General features: G+C 36.7%; 1 protein-coding gene across 3 annotated transcripts in view; it reads left to right on the top strand.

Moving 5' to 3' along the window:
- Positions 1–21,566, top strand: part of DLG2 (discs large MAGUK scaffold protein 2) — a 911,187-nt gene that overhangs the window by 659,414 nt on the left and 230,207 nt on the right. For all 3 annotated transcript variants that reach the window (XM_031066024.1, XM_031066022.1, XM_031066023.1), the window contains 2 exons: positions 8,451–8,519; positions 18,804–18,960. In XM_031066024.1, coding sequence (XP_030921884.1) covers positions 8,451–8,519; positions 18,804–18,960 — 226 coding nt within the window. The remainder of the gene's footprint in view (positions 1–8,450; positions 8,520–18,803; positions 18,961–21,566) is intronic.

Genomic DNA, 21,566 nt, shown 5'->3' with positions numbered 1-21,566 from the left:
AAGAATGATCCCTAATCTATAAGAAATACTTGTAAAATTTAGTGGAGGAAACTTAGGCTTTTGTTCAGGACTTAGACTATTTTATCTCAGTGATGTTAAATTAGTCACCAGAAGGATCACAAATTGACTGTGTATCAGCTCAGTCACGTATACGTGCCTGCTAATTTTGGAAACCTTTTAAAACCACTTTCCAATGTTTTACTCAAATGATTTATCTATTAAGTTTTTAACTAAACAATTCACCTTAATGACTATCACAGGCGTAGAGTCAAATTCTACATAAATTCCTATCACAATTCTCTCCTAATTAGCTAAATATCTCTTCAAAGATTGAATTTAATAACCATCTTTAAATAAATGGTGGTTTATATGTCAGTTTATGGATATATGGATTGACATAATGGAACATATAAATAAATAATATAGCATCATTCATCTAATCCAGTCTAGGGCCTATAATCAAAGCCAGGCAAAATTAATTACTAATGTGGTTAGGTAATATTAGAGTCATCTTCTCTGGGAGCTGGTTATGCCTCACGCTTCCGCTGGGACTAACCCCAGAATGAGAAAAATTAATACAGTTTTAATTTTTTTGAAAGTCTAGTTCTAGTGTATACTTCATCGTTAGACCCCATGGTAGAAGGCACTCAGTGATTCCCATGAAATGCTAAGTCCAACTTCTATTGATTAAAAATATTCAAAAATCATGCTTGATATAGATTAGATTAGAAGCAGAAGAGCTTAAACAGTTGAATCGCTTCACTATTCACCTTTCATTTTGACAATACAGCCTTTATACTTCTGCATTGTCAAATTGCCATTCCCTGCTGTTTGTCCTTATGCTGTTGGAATGTTGTTTATGTGCACTGCGTTATTTCTGCATTTGCTTTTTTCTCTTTATGTATTTTTGTAGGATTGTTGGGTTGGTGCTTGGTATAGCTGCACATGCACACTTGCATGCTGGGCTGCTTTGAATGACAGAGGAATAGAGACCAAATAGCTGCTTATGTAGGACTGCATTCTCCTCACCTCTGCTCTGTTGAAAAAGAATACATATTCAACCCATATTCCTAGCTTGCACAGAGATAATGTATATCCAGATAGAAGGGATAACATTATCAGAAGGTATCACACAGGTGCAGTAAACACAGTGTCAGGAGTGACTGCAATATGGAATGTGTTTTTCTGCTAAATTTTAAATTGTAAGTTGATACTCTTTCTGTTGTGATAGTCCTGTTTGTTTTAATGAGACACTTCTGCGGAAGCTGAAAGTACTCCTTCTCTGTATTTCAATGCAGCACATGAAGGTTGTTAAACACAGAGAGAATTAGCTTGGTCTTATACAATATTCAACTTAAATTTCTGTAGCATTTTTTTATTATATAATGATACAGAATCTCATAACATATAGAAATGCTTAATAATGGCATGGTATGGTTTCCCATCAGACAGTATTTAATTGCTGTTTTAAATTACTTTAATTTCCATATAGTTTATCTTAAATTCGTAAAATTTAGTGCAATGACTCCAGCATAAGAAGAATTTTATGTGCTTGTTTTTCTTTGGATGGAGAGGGATAGAAACTTTGCAAATTAGTTTAATGGGTAGATGTTATTTTAAATCTGTCATTAGGCTTATTTATCTGTGATTTTCCTACCCTTTAAAAAACAAGCAGATGTAGTACAAAAATTCTGTGTTTTTCGAGTGTCATCTTAAGTGCAAAAAAGGTTCATTTTTGTTAAGGACAAAATTGCTCTGACAGAGCATTATACTCCCTTTTTTGGATCCTGGATTGGAATTAGGAGTCTCTGATTCCTGAAGGGAGCTCTCAATGGTCTTTTAAGTGGAATTCCTAACTATAGATGAACTTCTGTGGACTGTGGTAGAAACGTACATGAAAATGTGAGGTTTTTCCAGATTTTTCAAGTATCTGCTTAACCATTTGTTTTCTTATACTCTTATTGAGTACCTATCTCCCACAAAATTTTATTTTTACAAAAATGGATTTCCTTCAGTTCTGTTGACAGTAATGAAAAAAGTAATCTAAAAATTCTGGTCTTAACACTTTCTGAGCCTCAAGGCTAGCTGCCTGTTAGCATTGTTAGGAATAGTTTACTAGTTTACAATATTTCAAAATTTATTATGTATTCATAGACTATAGAATGGATGAGCTTTTCCTTTAGACAATAGAAGCAGTTTTCTTACTGGAAAACTTACCCAATAATTTCTTTTTTTCCTCTTCCACCTTCCCCTCACAATGCAACTGTTTAATACATGTCTGATGTGCCATTTTGGATTGCAAATCTTATATGATTCTTCCTATTATGCCTATATGAACTTTCCTAAAACTGCTGAGCTATCTCTTGATTTCCATCAAAGTTTTGCCAAAGTTCCTTAAATGTGGACCCATTTTTCAAGTCCTTCCTAATGCCTTTTGGCATTGGCTTAAACTGCAAAGGAAGTTCAGTACACATACTTGAGTTGTTGCTTGCCTGGACATCTAAAAAGGTTTGAGTGCAGTAATGTGTTTCATTATGGAAGCAATGCACAGCTCTAGAAATCCATCAGAAGTGGGATTTATGGTGAGTGCTGGGTGTTGCAGCTGCCACAGAGCAGCTGCTGATGGGAACTGTGCTGCGTACTCCCTGTGAAAGAATGTTTGTGTGTATTCTTGGTTTCTAGGGAGAGATCAATCACCATCACAGGCAAAGCAGGCTCAACTCAGTGAAAGTAATTCAATTAAATCAGAGTAGGGTAGTGAGAAATAAAACCAACCTTTAAACACCTTCCCCCAACCTTTCTCTTCCTTCTGGACTCAGCTTCACTCCTGATTTCTGTACCTGCTTTTCCTGAGCAGTGCAGGGTGACAGTGAGTGGGGGTTGTGTGAGTTCATCACAACTTGTGTCTGCAGCTTTGAAATCCCTGGTGCTGGGGAGAATTAGGAGTGACAGTAACAGGAAATGAGGTACAACATTTGAGTGATGTGGAAGTGCCTAAGCATCATGCCAAAGAGTAGGAAGGAAGGTGACAGCTGAGGAACTGACTCCATGAGGAACTGCAAACCCAGCACTGTGTTGGGTGTGGTACCAAGTACACCGAGCTGCAGGTAATTGGGAAGCCATACGGAGTGCCTTGGGAAGTTTCCTGCAGGTTCTGAACAAATGTTCCCTGTTTAAAGTCATGAAAATAGCACTATCTCCTGTTCCACAGCTGTAATTAGAGGCAAAATCAGGTGTTATGTTCATGGATCATTTCCATCCAATACTGATTAAGTAACTCAGTATTGGATTTTTGTTCTTCTACCATTATCCCTTTTTTCTCCTACACACCTCTATGTTTTTTCACTTCTAAGTATTTTGCCATGTAAAGCTCAGTCCTCAGCTGGTATGATTTTCAAACTAACTTCATCAGGGAGGACTTCAGCTCCCAGAAGGAGCTTTATAATTCCTCATAATCATTACAGTATCGTAAATAATAATGATGGGAATAATAACAACAGTAGTAGTATAACTGAGGCTGATAGGAAGACTTAAGCTTTTTTAACAGTAATAGAAGATCTTGGAATTCTGTGGAGAATTTGACACCCCATTTCTAAAAACCCAAAGGTTTGTCCAAAATATGAAGATATGAATAAGGAACACAATTACTTAGGATTGGATTAGGTTTTCTCTAACAGTTTTCATTCACTATCCCTAATTTACTCAATGCTGAGTTCTTCATGTCTGTGTTTACTCTACATGTGGAACTCTTTGAAAATATGTTCTCTCCACTCTACTCTTTTAAACAGCATTTCTAATTACTTTCAGTTCCCCCCACATCATTCTAAACCAGTTCTGCTGTTTTAAATACTCTTAAATAATCTTGTATCTCAAACTGAAAGAACAAATCCTCTCAAAAAAATAAGATTTTTGTATTTTAAAGGTAATCATTATCTCCTGCAATTACCTCAGCTATAAGGAAGTAGATTTGAAGTCAGTGGATGCTTCACTACTTTGAAGATCAGGTACCTGACTTGGGCACACCACTTACAAAGGTGGATAATTAGCTCTGTTCCAGGAGCTGAAGCATTCCTCTGAGTCACAGCTCCACCTTGCATTCTTCCTTATTGCTAAATGATGCTAGTTTAGGACTGCAGTATCTCAAATACTTCAAGACACAGAATGGGGATAACCACTTCTTTGTGAGCACTGTTTAGGGAAGGGAGGCAGGCAGGGAGGGAGGAATGAGTTAGCAACCTTTTTTACTTTAGTTGTGCAAGTGAAATAACCTCAGAGAACCTGAATAGAGATGTAGTGTGGGCTTATTCTACATATTTGTAGGTAGAGTGACAGTTTAATCCTTCATTTTGTTCCTTTTCTGTTTTCCAGTGAGTAGCTATTTAGCCTAGCAATGCTATTTGTACGATAGATGTACAAATGCCATTTAAAAAATTGAGTTATGTTGCTGAAATCCTCACTGCATGTGCCTGTGCATGAAAACAGCACTACATCTCATGTCTGGCTTTGTTACCTGAGGGTGATCTGAACGTAGCAGGGTTGAATGTCCTGTTCCCTGAAGTTTCCTATTTGCCTCTGATGGGAGACTGGTTAGTTTGATACTTCTAATACGGGTCAGTAACTGTCAGTACTGGATATTATCAAACTGTTTGGAGCTGAGATTAAATTAATGCCAAAAAAAAGCAATCTCTGGTCTTCTAATTAATCCCACGGGAGTGCAAAAACTCATTTAAGTTAGGAGTTTAGCTGTTGGCAGCATCAGGAAAAGCTGGTTTCACTTCACTGAGCTGAATTAAAACTCCACATTAATGGAATTAAAGCATGTTGCCTTCCTAAGCTCTTACATCCATCAAATCAAAGGCTTAGAAGCTTTATAAACAACTGCAGTGCTACCTTCAATCCTTGACATAAGAAACAACATGCTGAGAATACATCATAAAAACAAACAGTATTAGCATTCCCTTCTCTGATCTCCAGTGGAATTTTTTAATATTGCATTTATCACTCTTTTTTGTTTTAGTATTGTGAATGACAAAGAATAACTCAGAGCTCTAGTTTTGGGTTTGGTTTTGTTGTTTGTTTTGGATTTTTTTTCCTGCACAGAACATATTGATAGACAAATGGAGTTTGTGTATTTTTCTTCTGTGTGGCAGTTTCAGGATTGGGAGCTGAAGAATGGCTGCTCCACAGCCATTATTCAGAGAGGTCTCTACCCAGCCTGTGCCATGGCTGCATCTTTATGAGAAGTTGCAGGTCAATTGATTTAGGAAGCAAATAACTTCAATGCTGTCAGTTTTGACTTGTCAAAATGAAGATACATGAAAAAAAAAGAGTTCCTAAATCAGGGCTGTAGCAAATAGAGGACAGCTGTTCATTGTTGGTAGAAGTTGAGGGTTGAGAGAGGAAAGCTAATGATTTTTCTAGTTCTCTGTTTGTAAAGACAATGTCTTGGTTTTATCTAAACAAAAGAGAAGAGGAAAGATTTTGGATTGTAACAACCTTATTTCTTCTACTGTCAATGCAATAGGCAGGCTTTGGGATGAACTGATTTGAGCATCATGCAGTCTGATCCCTTAATGGTGGTTTGTCCATATTTTTGCATTAGAGAAGTTTCAAACACCATAAATATTTCCCTAATGTGATTGTTTCATCCCAGATAGATGTTTCACTGATGTATTGTGTATCAGTGAAAGTGTCGTTTGGGAAGGGAAGGTGGAGGTTCGTCTCATCTCTGTGGGGAAAGAAGGGTTTATGATGCCGCCTTCAGTTTAAGCATCACTCACACAACAAAAGTGTCTTCAGAGCTTTCTTGGCCTAGAACAGAATTAAAGCTAAGCAGACTAGCTACTCACCTTTTTGTTTCTATAATACTTACTGACATGATTATTTGCATAATAAACATTTTAAAAAATATGTGAACACCAGGCTGCTCTATTTTTATTACTTAATGAAGCCATGAAATGGTTCACCATGCCTGAGAAATAAGTTTAAAACAAAAAGCAATTTAAACCCATTAAAAAGAGAGGTTGAATTCTTTGCTCCCAGTTTTGCACCTTATTATTAATTTACAATCTCATTCTTTATTCCTTCAATCTTATGAATTGCCTTACAAGAACCTTATATCCCCCTTGTCTCACTGAACTAAAATAAAATGGATTTAAGTTAAAATTGGTCTTTTACAGGATGTAATATTCTTTTCTTCAGGGACAATCTATCTTATGTGGCTATCATACTGGGCTGTATATTGAAATGTTGTTACTTTATATTATTAAAACTAGTAGGAGTTTCATTCTGTATAATTTTATAGAAATGGTAGCATTTTTATAAGCCTAAATGTCAATCTCTCAATATTTTGACCTGTCAGTTTAAAACTGTGCTGCTTACATATCTCAATAGGGATATGTTTAGGCATTCGTCACAGAAAGTGTTGGTAGCAGAAAGCTTTATTTCTTCTGTGCTGCAAAAGACATGGCAACTGCACAAGTGTATTAAGCATGTGATGAAATCAGCTTCTTTTTGCCGGTTCCATCAGTTTGATAGAATTCACCCGGAGACTTTCTTTTCAATAAGTCAGTTAGGAATCAAATCAGACTATTATTCTGTCTCCAATAGCAACTTGTGTCAAGCAATGATTAAATTGCATTTTAGACTTTCGGTGTCATTATATTCACAATGATACCTTAGAAGGCACAAGTTTCTATTGAGCATCAAACTTGATTTTTATAATTATGTAAAAGAAAATGAGTTTTCATATCACTAGTTCTGAACTATTTTCATGAAAGAAGGTGAGGGCTCATTTGAATACTGTGTCATAAATCCCTAGGAATGGAAAAGGTTTCTGATGGGTGGAATATTGCAGATAGATGAGCCCCTCACTTGGCGGGAGTGGGGTGTAAAGTTCCTCGTACATGCAAACTTGATGTGAAATTTTAACCAATATTCATATAATATTCTGCAGTGTTTGTCCCACTCAGCTGTTCTGTTCATACCATGTTCCCACAAACTTATGACTCCTAAGTAAGTTTGCTGTAAAACAGATAAGAAGCTCTGCAGCTCTTCTTACAAGGGGAATATACTTTTCCACAAACCTTCTGAAACCTTCTCAATAGGGATGAATACTTTACCAACATAAAACAAGAGCACACTTGTCACAACAGAAGATACCAGGAAGGCAGCAGGACTTTTGTTTGTCCAGTGACAGGCAGCACAACTCCATGGTGTGCACAAAAACAAACAAACAAACAAACAAACAAACATACAAACAAAAAACCGGAAAAAACCAAACAAACAAAAAAAGGCTTCTTTTCTGCCAGACAGTATTGACTATGCTAATTCATGTAAAAGAGATGTGTTGCTCACTAATGTCAAATGAAGTGCTTTTATTGAAAATAAGATCTGTTTCTTCTGAACAAGCAGCTTGGGATATATGCAAAGCTTGAAAGCAAGACAAAGTCTTCAGTTATTAGAATCAGTGATATAAAACTGACATAAAGATTTCTTTTTATTGTGTACTTTGCATTATTAATACTGGGCCTCACTATGTGCTGTAGTCATTTAAACTAATCAGAAAATACACCCAGATGCTTGTGCTTTTTAATATCTTATTTAAACAGGATGTCTTGGATAAGGAGTACAATTTATTATCACAAAACTGCCTTTGACTGATGCTCTGTTTTATCCATTTGTATTTACAATACTATTCTACCATAGTATAATACTGAAATTAGCACATACTGTGTATTTTTAACAGAGTTATTGTTAGTCAGGTTTCATAGTCATGTCAGTATAACATATGAGAAGCCATTAGACCTCAAAAATCAAAATCAATCAAAAAGGTTTTTTTCAGAGAGTCTTTTTTCAGATAGTGTTTTGCTATAGAAAAAGTATCATGTTTTTTCCCAAATGTTGTGTCCTAGATTAATAAAAATCCATGTGGAAAAACTCAAGCTGCTTAAAATCTGATAGAGCTAGTGTTGAACTTACATCAAGGTGCAATTCTAAGGAATGCATGTCCTCTTTTACTGAGAAGCACTGAGAATTAGATCGATTACATTATCATTTGCTGTTTTACCTTTTGCTCTGAAATTAAATTTGCATTTAATGTTTAGTATATTTAGTAGAATAATTAGCATATAACTTATTTTGAATTACTAAACTCTATGTGTGAATCTATATGTATTTAAAAAATTAATACGAAAGATAAAGGGGAGTTATTATCTTCATTTTCTGCTCTTAATGAGAAATGAAAACTGAATTTAAGCAAGAGAGATTGTACAATTAAGCCCTTTTTGAACAGATGAGCACCTCTGAGGTCAAAATGCTTTAGACACGTGTAAAATAATCTGATTGTTGTATCTATTTTGGCATTAGCTAAACTGCTAGAGACAATAAGAGCAAGAGCAACTTCTATTTTTTTAACAAATGCTTTTCTTTATTCTTCCTTGGCTGTCCAGTCATTCCCAGCACAGTACTGCAACACGTCCCCCCACAGTGAGCTTGCAGCGGACCATTTCTGTGGAAGGGTAAGATGATTCTCTGTTGAAGCTGCTGTAGAGGTGTCAGGTAGCACTGAGCTACCCACACACACAGAGCTCTTCATTAGATGTGGTGTTTAAGTCTGTGAGATGAAGCAATGAAGTTTCAAATTAGTGCAGATCCTTTCTTGATACTTACACTGAAAGGTTTGGTTTTCATGGAGATGAGAGTATCTGTCATGGAGATATATGGGATACATTTCTTCAATTCATCTCACTTGACTAGTGTTAATATTTACTTGTGTTCGCTGTAAAATCTTCCCACTTATCATGGAAAAGCCCAGTGAAGTCTTACTCTGTTTTCTTAATGTATGCATGAATTCTGTTTGACAAATCAGTGTTCAAAACTAAGGATGGAGAAGTACTGATAGAAAATATTAGCCCTGTGCTGGTGAATATCTGTGTACATCAGTGTGTTAACTGTAGAACATAGCTCTGGGTGCACAGCTGCCTCAAATTTGACTAAGACAATGGTGTAAAATGTGAATAATTCACAACTACAGATACTATACTTGCATCTTTACAATATTAGAAAGGCTGATATTTAACACAGTAGCACAGATTTTGTTTGCACTGACTGGCATAGTCTAAAAAAATGTCAATTCTTTTTTATTCCCTCCCATAGAAATGTGGAACTCTGTAGGCATGGGTAATAACCTATCATTGGCTGCTCAGTTCATATTTCAAAGCTTTTCTTTCTTGTGATAAAAGTGAGACTGTAAAGTTCCACAGAGGAAAGATGTCGTCTTGTTGTTTTTTAGTTTCTGTTACAATTTACTGTGGTGCAGTCAGAAAATAAATTGGTCACTGTGTAAAATAATCCTGTCCTAAGTGAAGTCTGAAATAGTTTTCTCAAAAGTCTAAATTTTTAATTTCTTACCTAGATCTATTATTTTAAAATATGATTATTTAAAATATGTAAAACAGCTATGGTAATTATTCATTGAAAATTCGATTGAATAATGGAATTATGCAGGAAAAGTGCATGTGGCTCAAGGGGCTATCATCTGGAAGATAATTCTGTAAATAAAGCCTTAATTGTCATCCAGCCCTTATGCTCATAACAGGACCAATTTTAAGGTAGATCAGGTTGCTCAGGGTCTTTTCCAGTGAAGCTGTGACTATCAGAAACCTGGAGATTGCTCAAGTCCTGGACTAGCAGTCTCAGTGTTTAAACACCCTCCTTTTAGATTTCTTTTCTTTATCTCTCTAATCCAAAGAGAGAGTCATAATAAATTCCCCTGACTCTTCTTCAAATCATCTCATGAATGAATTGATGTTTGAAATAAAACTGAGCTTTAAGAACAATTTGCGTGGTAAAAAAGGAGGTGGGGGGGGGAGAAAAAATAATTTGCTCCGTTGAGATTTAAGGAAGGAAATTCTATTATGATGTCTCTAGCTTGGTCTACTGGACCAATTCAGGAATCATCCTGTAGCTTTAAACTCCTGCTTAAATCTGGAAATAAGTCTTTCTAAATGAATTTTTAGATAAATTGCAGAATCTGTACTGGCCACACAGACATCTTGCATATATTGCGTGTGAATCATTACAGTACAGAAAATCTGCAATTGATGCCACAGGTCTCCTGTTGCTCAGGAGGTAGAACATCAGCTTATAATTATTACCAATCAACCTACACTGTATCATATTTCATTTCACATAGGAAAGTGGGACTGGTAGCCTATTCCACTGCTGAGCAGAAATGAGTAATCAGCTCAGCCCTAAATATTTCATTATGTTAAAGCTCAATGTATTCTAATGTTTTTGTGGAGTCCATGCTGCTATATTTACAGCTAATAGAATTTGAGGTCAAAACAAAGTTATTTTTCTCTTTTAGGAATTGTGTTCCTATCAGAAGAATCCTGTATTTAGGAGAATCACTAAATTGGTTTTGGGATGCAGGTTTTTAACAGCTGCTTTACCTGCAAGGCATCCCTAGCACACGCTGACATTTGTACCCTGCATGCTGGCTCTCTCTGACTGACTGTGGAGTCACTGAAGGGATATAATTATTGGGTTCTATGAATGAAAAATTAAATCTAGGAGTGTTAAAGAAATACAGAGGGAATTGCATTTGCTGGCATTTAGTCCTTTCCACCCTGTTGAAATATGTGATAATAGAGCTGGTCAGAATAGATTTTTAAAGAATTTGAATAGCTTTTTTTCAATGAGGTGATAGATGAACACATAAAACCATTTAATTTTTTATTTGAGAGGACTTTTGTGGACTTCATGTCCAGCAACAACATGAATGACCAGGTGGGAAAAATAAAGACATCTTTAAAGATTTTTTCCCAATATATTCAAGCCATATATTCTTCACAGTGTAATAACTGTACATGAGGTGTACAGATTTATTCTGTATATAAAGGCATGAACTTCAGAGGTGTTGGAGGTCTTCATTAGCAACTTCCCTAATGTTTTATTTTCATGGTTTAAAAACCAAGAAAACTCTAATGTTTGCATTTGAAAATATTGTTATTTTGAATTTTTGAAGTGATTTTAATGAACAATCTTAGCTGTGACTATCCAAAATACTGGTTGAAAACAGCCCTAGTTTTTTTTGAAATCCTGCCATACTAGCACACAAGGCTTTAATGCTAGTGATGTTTGACAGCTATTCTCTCTGCTTTTGGCATCCACACTAAATTGAATTTTGTATGCTACCAGCCAACTCTTAGAAACTGGGATTTCAACTTATTTGATCAAGTCTTTTTGACTTAGCAATGTGTCTGAGCATCTGAAATACATTTAAAAATATTTATACATAAATAAATAGCATTTGAACCATGACTAAGGATAAGAATTTTTATTCTGAACAGGAGAGATATTACAGAATGGTTTTAGTTTCAGAAGTGTCTTCTATAAAGTAATTTGAGATGCTTGCTACTAGCGGCCTGTGTATTGATATTTCCAAACGTAGCTTAGAGGCACTGCTATTTTTAGGTATTCTCTGAGCATTTGAATACTTCCTGTCTCTTGGTAATGCAATTCTGTTGCCTCTCACCAGTTCCATCTCATCTAGCTTTGTTTACAAACTGTAGAGCTGCAGCATTCATGGTGAATAGAGCTATTGAATGCTGTAAGTAATAGCTTTTACAACAGTGGTTTCAATATGGAACCAATAGTTTTTAAAAGCAAGATGCAAAGCAAACCTTTCTAGTATGGAGTTGTCTGTGCTGGGTATATAAGATGGTACAGAGATGCAGTTTTCAGTATTTATTTTGATTATTAGCATGTAAATAATATACCTCCTGGAACAGGGAAGTGAGATAAGTGATTATGTGAGACAAAGGATAGGAATAATCATATCCCTGATAGAGCTAAAGGACAGCTCTATTGGCTGTCCTACATTATCTCTCTAAAAATCAATGAGATTTCTCAAACCCAGGAGGCAGACTACTGTGCATTTGAAGTAAATGTCAGGTGTCATGGTAAAAATGCAGTCCAGTTTTTCAAATCAAAAAGATTATTCCTGTATGCCAATTCCATCTTGCTATCTGCAAGCAGAAAACTTGTCCTGGTGTGCAGGCTTTAATTTCTCTACAAAAGATAAAATGAAAGATTGCTAGAGTCCAGAGGTCTTCCTACAGAACAAAATCTGTTGCAAAATATAACCTAGTGCCTGGCCCCCAGTAGGTTCCCTTGTATTAAGTATACATAAAAGTTAGTGGCAATTTAGGCATGATGTTTGCAGAATAAATGCATTAAAATTGTAGTCATTATTAAAGTTAGAACAAACCATCGCTTTTACATGTTCAATGAACAAGAAATTCAAGGAATCCATGGTCAAATAAATCAACAAAATATTTTTTCAAGCAGATAGGGTAACTTAGTAGGCAAAGTGATATTTTACTGTGTAATCTGATAAATGTACATCTTATTAAAAGCTGTGTTTAGTTGTTAGTATACCAATATTTGGTCAAATGAAATACGTCACTAATGAATTAGAAGGCCAAAACATTGTTTCAGTTTATGCATGCAGTGTTACCCCTCTGGACTGTGATGGTCAATATGAAAGCAGTTGATAAGAAGAAGGCTTCCTTATTTTTGTTATTTTCAATAATAATTGAAAGTAGGATAACACTAATTGAAGTGACTCTCAGGGATGAGACCTCACAGGGTCAGGTGTAACACTGGTATGTGCAGGTGCCACAAGGTGATGAAGGACTGGGAACTGAGAAAGGAAGGTCTGTAGCTCCCTACCACTGCCAGGTCCTGGTGCTTTGGTCACTTCAGCAAAGGCACATGAGAGGGAGGGCCAGGGAGGAAAGGCAAAGTGTGGAGATGTTTCACATCATAATGGAAAGATGTTGCCAAGCCTGAGAGGGAATAACAAGGGGAAAAGTAAAAGCTGAGGTGCAGTAGAAGTGGTATTACAATAAAACAATAGATGAGAGCCGTACAGACAGATCTTTCATTTGTGTGCAACAAGAGTTGTAGAAGTAGGAAAGAAAATCTATATAAAGAAAGCTTAGTTCCACCAAAACTCAAAGCCTTTTACAAAGGTGTGTGTGAATATTTCAGGCCTTCAACCACTTAGAATTTCATATCATCTCTTGTTTGAGTAATCAGATTTTAAACCATCACACACTGGCACATACTCTGTCCCTCCAATCCCCTTGTGTTCAATGCTGTGAAGAACGAACAATCTATTGGAACCACCTTTTTTTAGGTTCTTCCAGTATGAATGTCCTTTGGTTGCCAGAAATAAATACACAGGTATTTATCAGAATTTTTTGAAGCATGAGAGGAAAACCGGAATTACTGTTGTGAAAAGGAATGGCTTGATTTGCCAAATGAATCTAATGTAACTCAGTGCTCACACTGTGGATTGTTAGAAGCCAAACATATTTATACTGCTTAGGAGAAGGAGCCTTGCTGCCTTAGATTTGGTGTGTGTTCTTTCAGAGAATCACAGAATGGCTTGGAAGGGGTTGGAAGGGACTTTAAAGATCATCTGGTTCAAACCCCACCCCATCTTCCACTAGGCCAGGTTGCTCAAATGCCCATTCACCCTGGCCTTGAACATTTCTAGGGTCTGGGTATGCACAGCTTCTCTGGGCAACCTTGTGCCAGTGCCTCACCAGCCTCACAGCAGATATATTCCTCTTAGTATTTAATCTAAATCCACCCTGTTCCAGTTTAAAGCCATTTACGATCATCCTATCCCCTGTGTGCTCTTCTCCTTGATATACTAATGTGATTTTACCCAAATAATACAACTTCTTACAACTTCAACTTTACCTCCTGCTATTTGCTCATTCAGGTAGCTGGGATGGGTTTTCTTGCACTATATAAGAGTACAAAGGTTGTGGGCCCTGACTTGTATATTGATGCTACCCTAATGCAAACAATAAGATAAATATTCTTCTGGGCTTTCTGTGATCCATGTTACTATAACACCAAAGCAACAAAGACTTTATGTATGCTTTCAACATCCTTTGTGAAGAAAATGGCAGTTTAGGGGGAGGAGGAAAGGCAAAAAGCCAACAATAACAACAAAAACAAACAAAAAAAATTTAAAAGGTATAACAAAAAAACTGCAGCCAAATCAAGATCAAAGCCATATTTCTAAGCCTCTGCAGATTTGAGACACCTCATTGATTGTATAAAACTGAAGAAATCCCTAGGGTCTGATGTTTGAAAGCACCCAGTGTTGCTTAATATTTCTGTAGGTATTTCAAAAAGCACAAAACGTGTCAGCACTCCAATTTTAGAGATGGTACAAAAGAAACAGAAAGACAGAGCTGTGTCAATTGAGATGAATACTGACTCTTTTCTTTAATGTTGCCAGCAGCACAAAAAAAATCAATTTAATCATGGATTTTCTTTCAGTTAATTATTATAAGAATTACTTGTTTTTAGAAAGCACTTCCCCATCATTTATCAGTCCAGTTTTAATCTCTTAAATTAGATCTATAATTACTATGGATTCCAGTCTATAGAAGAATGATAGTAATAGTCACATTTTTCTCTTGTCATTTTCTGTTTGTTAAAAGTAAACTGATCAAACCAAATATTCAGTACAAATGTAGTAAATAAAAAACACTTGCTGTTTTTAAAATAGTGATCAAATTAAACATGCATAAACCAAGCAAACCTGCTAAGGAGAGAAATGCTGCACTATGATTTATTTTTGGTCACTGCATTTTTATGACAGAAGACATTTTCTTAAGTGTTGACATTTTGTTGCTACTTATTGTTTTCAACTATTAATTTAGTAATCCTTTGCTCTTACATCAGGCCTGCAGTTTATGATGTGATTTACAGAATCTGATCTGATGCATTCCCCAAAGCAAGTAACCAAGTCCATCCAAATTGATTGTGCCATTGATTTCTCAGCCTGTAAATTTGTGTGGATTGCAGCACTTTATTTGCTCCTTTACTCCTGGATCTATTAATGTAAATCTTCCTTTCTTCTTTCCCTGCCTTTTTATTTCCTTCCCTGATCTCCTTTGCAGAGGCACTACTTTCCTTTATTCTGATTGCTCTCTTCTCTCCTCTTTTCTTTCCTTTTTCACTTCTCTTTTTTTTTCCCTCCCTTCTGCTGCCTTCTGTCAGTCCAGGAATGTTTTCATCTCACACTCCTTTCTGATTTCTGCTTGATTTCCCCTGCTGCTCTGCTCTGTTTGTATGTGGTACAGAGCTGCAGGAGGGTATAAAACATGCACACACCAAATTAAAGTGCTAGTATGCTTTTATGCTTTGTTAGCACCTACAAACTTACCTTCAGCTGTGTTTATCACAGAAGAAATTGTAAATGGGATAAATAGTTAAAGCTGGATGCTGAAACATGAATTTCAGAAACAGTGGATGTCAGACTGCTCCCTTTTCCAGGGTAGCTATAGAGTGCCATCTATTGTATACAAATAAAACATCTTCACAGAACAAGCTGAGTGGGAAGGGACTCACAAGAATCACTGAGTCCAACTCCTGGCCCTGCAGAGGACGTCCCCAAGAGTCACACCATGGGCCTGAGATCATTGTCCAAATGCTCCTTGAGCTCTGTCAGGCTGGTGCTGTGACCACTTCCCTGGGGAGCCTGTTCAGTGCCCAGCCACTCCCATCTTAAAATATGTTCTGCCTTAGTTGCTGTTTTCTGCAGACAGCTAGACATTCTGAGTGCATTAACTACAAGCAAGCATCATTCACATTTAAATTACTTTTCTTTCAGTTCTCAACTCTCCCATCATCTTTAAGTGTTTGATTCCATCACCTCCTTTACAGCATTTATCTGCATTTTGTCTTGAGTTCTGTCATGTGTACTGGAACTACATTCAATAACGATTTTTCACAGAGGCAAAGGAGTTTTTCCTAGTGTTGTTTCCCACATATTTAAGAAAAATTGGAACAGCTGTTCTTAGACCTCCTTAAATATCATATTAAGAGTTGACTGTAACTTTTATACAAGGTGATAAAATATGTAACATCCTCATCTTCAGCTTAGACATCTCAGTGAATGTCGATAAAGCATTGGCAGGTAGCTAATTGCTGCATCGCTCTTAAAAGATCTAGTGGGCAGTGGCTGGTATTGTAGTTGGTTTTCTTAATAAATATTTTTCCTACTTCAACTTCATAAATTTTATATCAACTTTTTTACCATCATTAGCCCTTTTCTTTGTTGTCATTCTAAGTACACTATGCAAATGTGAGCAATTACATATTTTTAAAACATATTTATTGTATTAAGGTGAATTGCCATGTACATTCTACTTCCCATAGCTTTTGTAGTACAGTAAGGGCTAAAGGTTATTTTTATTATGACAACAGCGCTTAGGTGTTCTTGAGTCCGCATTTCAGATTCTGCAGGGTACTCAGATATGAAAGAAATACAAAGACATATTAAGGATGGTCAGCCTCTATTCAGCCAAATCTGAGTCTTGATCAAAATGATCTGATTAGGTAAAAGAGCAGGGGCAGAAACCCATTGCATTCTAATCGCAGCTTCTGACATTTTCCCCTTATTGTCTGAACTTCCTCTGAACATAATCATCCAAGAGCAGAATGTGAATTTTGCTGTCAAAAGGCCAACATTATAAAACAGCACTGGCAGCACTTTAGGCATAAATCTGCTGACTTGATCAGAGACAGGGATTAATAACTGGGCCAACACTTTGTTGAGCTGCGCAGCTTACTATTCAGTAGATACCCAGTTGTATTGACCTAGTTTTGTCCATGGCCCTGGCTTTCAACTAATTTGATCCAAGCTGCCTGTCATATGTGAAAATACTCATTTTTATTTTGAACAAGATCTCTTCTGATTTCTCACCAGCAGAGCATGCAAATACATTGGTTTGACTTTGCTGCCTCTTTTTCCTCAATATCCTGGTAAATAATAAATGGCAGCTGCTCAACTCTTGCAAAGTATTTCTGATGAGTAGGGCTTGAAGATGACAAGTGTCACCGTATCATTTTGTGGATGAGGAAACTGAAGCTGGGAGAACAAATGAGTTGCCAAGAACACTCAGCAGTGCATGGGCTAAGCAGAGAAGAGAAATCATGCTTTCAGCTCACTGTCCTAGTTCTGCTCCAACCCCCAGGCCACACTTCTAATTAAAAACCTGTTTAGACTTCTTAGATTCTGGATTGCATTATGTCTACTCTGCACATATTTAACAGGTTGTTAAAGGAGTTGCTACAAGGCAAATCAACAGCAGTGATGCAAAAGAAAAAAAAATCTACCTTTATTTTCTGATTCTTAAAAACACTTCAAAAATACACAAACTCAATGAAATATATCTTTTACTCACAGCTGTATTTCTAACTGTTTTCTGACTTTACAACATTTAAAAAGTCATGGGATGAAGGACCATATGGAATAGGACTAATACTTTGCTTTAGTCTTCTCTTTCAAATATATGAAACTTCCATTTCAGAAAGCTGAGATGTTACTTTAACATCATAATCAGGTTGGGGATACCATTTGAATTTTAGCACTGGGCAAAGATTAACAACTGCCTGTGATTTCAGAAGTATCATGTCAAGATAGTCTCCATGTGTCCATAAGATTAAACTTGTATCAAATAAGGCATCGCTCAATTTAATCACTTCTCTTCCTTTTTTCTCTGTTCTTTAAAAACAAAACGGAAATGAAAGATCCATTTGTGTGATGCAGAACTGTGACATAATATGGAGGAAATATTGAATCTTTTATACAAGAAGTATTCTGTAGAATGTGTGGTTTTATTGCTGGCAACTTTTTTTTGTAAACTTAAAGAATGAATAGAGCATCTTATTCTCTGGGAGGAGTCACAGATACCTATATGTATGTTTGGGAGACTTGCAGGGCTGGGCTTAACATTTATACATCATAATTGAACAGCATTTACACTTTTTCTGAAAATTAAATTTGAGTGGGATTTGAAATGGGGTAAGTACCAATAAACATGGAGTGTGTGTATGTATATGTGGTTGTGTGTGCTTGTGTATCCAAGGGAGAACCAGCTCTGAGGCCTCGTATGTAGAGGCTGGGAACAAAAATATTTGGGACCCTTTCTCAAGGATGCTACCTTGATTGTTCAGGGAAGTTACCTATTTCTGGAAATAAGTATTCCCATCAGTAAATTGCATGTTATGTTTGCATCCTCTGGGTTATATTTTCAATTCACAGATGAAAAGAGCTGTGAGATATACCTGTTATTATTTATTGATTTCTATCACAATTAATAGGTTTTAAAGAGCATGGCAAAAGCAGATACCCCTTGGGCTGGTTCAGTGATAAAGCTGCAATGTGACTTAAAAATGCAAGATCCTGATAGTGTCAAACCAAAGTTTTTAATGAGATTCTGCTGAATTAGCTTCATCATGTAAATGTTACTTGCTCCAAATCTGTCAGGATCACAACTGCCATTGCTTTGCTTGGAGTTGTAAGTTTGTTCTTTGTTCATTTGTTGCAAAAGCAAGAATAGAATTTAAAATAAAAAAGTACTATATAAAAATTGGATATCTGGATATACAGCATTGCTATAAATTAGATTATTAAACATATTCAGTGTTTTGTTTTTCCTTTTAATAAATTTGTCACTTAGCATAGTGAAGATTACTCCAATGGGGTGAAATTGATAGAGATGTTTGAATTCAACCATGAGGGGAAAAAATAATGCTGGTTGATTCCTACCTTATCTGTTAACCAGTTAACAGCTTTGTCATCTGTTCTTTAGACAACAGCAGGCCACTGTGTCTTAGGCAAGATATAGTAAGCTTAAGATGCTCTGAAAGATGCATATGCAGTAAGAGTGCCTAAACATTATGATTTTGTTTCTGTACAGAGAGCCTCGAAAAATCATCCTGCACAAGGGCTCCACAGGACTTGGTTTCAACATTGTGGGAGGTGAAGATGGGGAAGGCATTTTCGTGTCTTTCATCCTGGCAGGTGGGCCAGCGGATCTCAGCGGAGAGCTGCAGCGAGGGGATCAAATCTTGTCTGTAAGTGTTCTCTTAGGCTGTCCTCACCAGCTTCTTCATCTTGTTCTTTGGCTATACTGCAAGGGGCACAACACAAAGAAATTTTTCTTGTTTCCATGTTGTGAAATCTGAGCTGCAAACAGTTTATTCCTGAATATTTTGGTTATTTTGCCCTTGGGTTTTAGAGCATTTGTTACTGTTGTTACTTGCATTTAGCTGGGAATGAGACTTTTCTCTACTTAATGCTACCTACACTACAGTGACACCCTAGGAAGGACCCAAGAACACTGCAGACCTAAGCATCCCATATTTTGGCCCATCATCCAGTTCCATTTTTCCCAAAACACACCTGAGTCCAAGGATATTTCTCAATTTCACCTTTTCTTGGAGGAGAACAAGCAGTAGGATGAAATCATCTGTACTCAGGCTGCCATCTAGTGTGCACTCAGGTGCTTAGCAAATAGCTCGCTACAACAAGGAGATTAATTAGGTTATGTTCGTTATCTCTCTGCCTCTGATGAATTGATGATCCCTCTGAAATTATTTTCAAATTTTATTGGGTGAAATGCTTTTTAGCCTGAGGTTATATTTTGCATACTTAGACTCAAAAACATATTTTTAATTTTTCATTCATGTATATATTGATATCACACATTTTAAAACCAGAACATTGGTGTTATAGACTCTGTCAGGTAATTGAACATCTGACTGAAATAATCTGAATATAAAGAAGTTTGAATAACAATGAAAGCCTTGAAAATGTAGTTAAATATCCATTGACATTTTTCATATTCCTTACAGGAGGAAAAAAAAAAAAACTATCCCAAATTGATGTAGATGTGACTGTTTTGTGTGAAGCACAACAATAGCCTTAAGGCAAAGGGCTGAAATACAGGAATTATTTTTCCCAGATAAATGATGGATGCACTAGGTTGAGATATCACACTGCTTCCCACTGTTATGCCTTCTTTCCCTGTGAATCCTGCATCCCTGGCTGTAATTTAGTTAGAGTTGAGGATGGAAGATGGCTTCAGCTTGGATGGTTTGTAATGCAGTCATGCAACACTTTCCTGGTCAATGTTTAAATTCATAAGAAAGCTGGGTATGGTTTTCCTACTTTGCTAAGGATTGTCTTGGCCTATTCTATGAAAAGTGAATTTGCCTTACACCTGTCAAAGTTTTGTAAAAAGTTGTAAAGAGGTGGCTGGAAATTTTTTGCGATACATAGAAAATCTGGTCAAGTTATCACCACAGGGAGGCAGTACCGTGACATTGTGAGGGTCACAACAATGTATTTTATCTAGACCTCTTTCTTAAAAGTGCTGTAAGAAAAAATGAGCAAGAGCAAGTAAAGGGCGTTTGGGAGCCCACACAGGCAGGCAGGCAGAACACCGCAAGACTACATCTGAAATGCAGAGAGTAAATTTATTTCATTACCTCGCCAACCAGAGGATCCCAGAGCAACACCTGGGCAGAGACACAGGAGTGGGAATGCAGGAACCATCAGGCTCAGCCCACCCCAAGGGGTGGCAGGGCTGTTCTTTGCACCCACTTATTGAGGGCCCGCGCACATGGAGCTTGCCACCATGCTGTGATCTCTGTGCTTTTTATGATCTCTGGGCTCTGATCTTCTCTCTCCCAAAGCAGGGAGCTCTGGCATGTCCCTGAGAGTGCCTCCAAGTCCCTCAGACACCTACGTTATCTCTAAACAGAAATTCTACTTCTCAAAACAGACAGAGGACAGACAGCAGTGAGCATAATCTAAGGGGTATATTCCCACACTGATATTCTCCAGGCCTCAGCATTCCCACCTGCAAGGTCTCTTGGCATCTCACAGCCTCTTCTGCACTCTGCTGCTTTTAACCCTTTCCTCACAACAGTGCCTTAAAGACCTGTCCAAGTAGAAAGTTTCTAGAGAATTGCAAGAAAATCCAAGTAGATTCTTGTAAAGTTATCCTTATGAAGAGATAAGGAACTAAAAGGCCTGTGTCAGGAAGAGCACAGACAAGAAACCCAAAGAATAGAAACAGAAGTTTCTTCAGGACAGTTATGCAATTTATTTTTCTTAGGTTAGATGCAGCAAAATAGGGCTGACTAACAAAGACTAATGAGATCAAAGCCTTTCACAGTACATTGTATTCAGAAATCCAGAAGTTCAAATTAAATTTAAAAGTCCATTTTATTTTATTTTTAAGCAAGATATATTTACAACTGTACGTTACAGCCACGGTAAAATTTTTACTCTATTTTTTCTGTTTTGTTGTGGCATTTTCCATAAGGTTCTAATTAATGTTACTAGTGTTGCGTCAGCATTTACTTGTCATGCACGAGTTGTTTATTTGTTCATTGAGCAGACAGGGATGGAAATTATTACTAAATTAGACTGTGTACATATCCTCAGGCAATCAACCAGTCAGGCCCTTGTTATTTATTTAGTCACAAATAACTATTATGGATCCATTTTGCCATATTCAGAAAAAAACAGTTTCATGCACAGAGCTCATTAATCTTGTACCATTGTCTAGTGAAGGGTCCCAGACACCTTAGTTTTATAAGGACTGCAGAAAAAATGTCTGTTTCTCTATGTTTGTTCCTTCTTGTCTCATCCCTCAGAAACACCTATTTCC

Source organism: Geospiza fortis, unplaced genomic scaffold, assembly GCF_000277835.1.
Source record: "Geospiza fortis unplaced genomic scaffold, GeoFor_1.0 scaffold16, whole genome shotgun sequence".
Taxonomy (NCBI): domain Eukaryota; kingdom Metazoa; phylum Chordata; class Aves; order Passeriformes; family Thraupidae; genus Geospiza; species Geospiza fortis.
Note: the sequence above shows the minus strand (reverse complement) of the source record. Positions and strands in the feature narration are given on the sequence as shown.